At 65.1% G+C, this 2,569-nt stretch overlaps 1 protein-coding gene across 1 annotated transcript in view; it reads left to right on the top strand.

Moving 5' to 3' along the window:
• Positions 1-1,060, top strand: part of TLCD1 (TLC domain containing 1) — a gene marked incomplete at its 5' end in the record, with an annotated part of 1,306 nt that extends 246 nt beyond the window's left edge. The window contains one exon of the mRNA XM_009326233.1: positions 296-1,060. Within this exon, the coding sequence (XP_009324508.1) occupies positions 296-691 (396 nt within the window). The remainder of the gene's footprint in view (positions 1-295) is intronic.
• Between the last annotated feature and the right edge of the window lie 1,509 nt (positions 1,061-2,569).

Genomic DNA, 2,569 nt, shown 5'->3' with positions numbered 1-2,569 from the left:
CGGGGCAGGACACTTGCCAGCATCGGCTCCGAGCGCCGGGAGCCAGCCAGGCTGCTGTGCCGGGCGGGGGAAGAGCCGGAGGCTGGTCCCAGTTCCCCGCGCAGGGAGGTGTAACCGGTCCCCGGGGGAACTGGCTCTCCAGACTGGTTTTCCCTTGGCCCAGGTGCCTGGGGGGGCTGCTGGGATCTCAGGGTGGGAGGAGCAGCACCGGGTATGCCCAAACCTTGGTGGGGGAAGGACTCGCCTCCCCCAGGGCGAGGGGAGCTGACCCTGCTGTGTCCCCTCCCACTCCTAGGCCATCTCTGCCTTCGTCTCGCTCATCATCACAGGCCGTTTCCTGGTGGCGGCGATACTGCTGCTGCTGGTGGAGGTGAGAAACATCTTCCTCACCGTCCGCATGCTGCTGAAGATGAGCAATGTGCCTTCCCCGGCGCTCTACGAGGCCAACAAGTACGTCAACCTGGTGATGTACTTCGCCTTCCGCCTGGCACCCCAGGCTTACCTCACCTGGTACTTCCTCCGCTACGTGGAGGTGCAGGGCCAGGGTGCCTTCCTCACTGCCAACCTCCTGCTGCTCGACGCCATGATCCTCATGTACTTCTCCCGACTCCTCCGCTCCGATTTTTTCCCCTCCCTGCGCAAGGGCTCTGCAGGGAGTGACGTGGATGGTGAGAAGTTTCTGATAGACTGAGACGTGCGCGCCGAGGGGGACCCAGGCTCCGGCTCCTGGAGGTCTTGGCCTCTCCAAACCTGCTCTGATGTGCCTTAGGGCTCGCTCCCTGGCCCCGGGCCCTGCCTTCACCCGCTCTGCTGCCTAAAAGCGCTTCCCTGCTGGACCAGCCCGACAGCCTCGCCGAGCCGCGGGGATGCCGCCGAAGCCAGGGGCACGGCTGATGGAAAAGCAGCCCAAGCCGGCTTCCGCGCAGGCAGCTGGAGGGCCAGAGGTGGCTGTGTTTCGCAGCTGATGGCCCGAGAGGGTTGCGAGGGAAGGGACGAGTCCCTCCCGTGGTGATGTTGGGTGTTTACGTGCATTAAAATCGGTCTGTTTACTGCTGCCGCAGCACGCCTGGGCTGGCTTTTCTGTGGGGCAGAGCGGCGTCAGGGGGGAGGATGGGTGGGGGACAGGGCCATGGGAAAGGATGTGCCCCTGTTCCCAGCGGAGGACAGCTGGCAGTCCTCGGGGAGGGAGAGGGCACGTTTCTGCCGCTCACTTTGTTCTAGGGACCCTCCAGGGATGCGCTCGAGTCTGCTGGGTCCTGCCAGCCCAGCTGCACCACGCTGAGCCGTGAATAACAAGACCCCATCCCTCCCACGGATGGGTCCCTCCCCTCCTCCTCACTCATCTGCTCTTCCAGAGACCCAGGGCTGCGCGGGGAGCAGGGGAAGGGAGCCAGGAGAGGTACCGAGCCTTGCTGCAGTCCCTGACCTGCCTGTCTCCAGCCTGGCGGCAAGGAGCCTGGCTGGGCTGCATGACTCACCCGGCAGCCACGTGAAGTGGAGCTGGCATGGGAAAGCCGTGTGAGGCCACGGGCTCTTCCTGGAAGACTGCTGCATGCTCGCATCCCCCCGGAGCGATCTTCACTGGCACAGCACAGCTCCAGCCCCCTGCGAGCGTGCTGGGCCCTCTCCTGCAGCAGCAGGACCAGGCTGCCTCCAGCAGCCCCCCCCCCTCCCCCCAGAGCAGCAGGAGGAGAGAGGGGGTTCCTCTCCCCAGGAGAGCGGGGCCAGAACCGGCCCAGCCGGTCCTGTGGAGCCCCAGAGTATCGGGAAGGCAAATCCTGCTGACGTGACAGCCCTGGGATTGCACTGGACCGGCAGAAAGTCGTGGGGTTTGGAGGGACTCCTGCCCAGCCCCTGCTCCAGGGCAGGATCTGTCCTACCAACCCCACCGCCAGCTCAGCTCGGGCAGAGACAGGCGCTGCGGTTGAAATAAGCAGGTGATTAAGTGGAAGCAGGAGGCGATCACCCTCCCTCCAGAGAGGTGGGAAACACCCCACAAGGCCCGGATCCCGCCAGGGCTCCCCCGGCGTGCACCGACACCGTGGCGGGCGCAGGGGGTGCGTGCTGGGAACAGCCTGGCAGCCGGAGCGGTGACATGATACTTGGGACACTGCATGGGCAGGGACCTACACCAGCTTCAAACCCGCTGCCTCACCCCCTCCTCGCCCAAAGCGGAGCTCAGCAGCCCCACGCCGAGCCGCGGGGAGCCCCAGCAGGGCACAGCCTTACCCTCAGCAGCACATCCCAACAGTAACGCATCTTCCCAGCTGCAGCTTAAGCCCTATGGCCTCTGTGCACCGACTCCATCTGCAAATACCCCACACAATCAAGCCCAAATCTTAGTTTCCCCTCACCCCAATCACAGCACTTTTCCTCTTGTCTCTCTGCACGGAGCAGACACGGCTCTACCCCAGCGGGTCACAGGCTCAGGGGGACCAGCCCATGCTCCCACCGCCCTTCCAGCAGCGTGGAAGGGTCAGGCATGACGAAGCTTCCCAAAGCAGGGAGCCCGGCTCCCCACCACCGCCCTCCTGGCTTCTAGCCGGAGCATCCCCCAGCAGCGCAGCGC

The sequence above is a fragment of the Pygoscelis adeliae genome, unplaced genomic scaffold (assembly GCF_000699105.1).
Source record: "Pygoscelis adeliae isolate BGI_AS28 unplaced genomic scaffold, ASM69910v1 Scaffold836, whole genome shotgun sequence".
NCBI classification, from domain to species: Eukaryota; Metazoa; Chordata; class Aves; order Sphenisciformes; family Spheniscidae; genus Pygoscelis; species Pygoscelis adeliae.
This window is presented reverse-complemented; position numbering and strand designations above follow the sequence as displayed.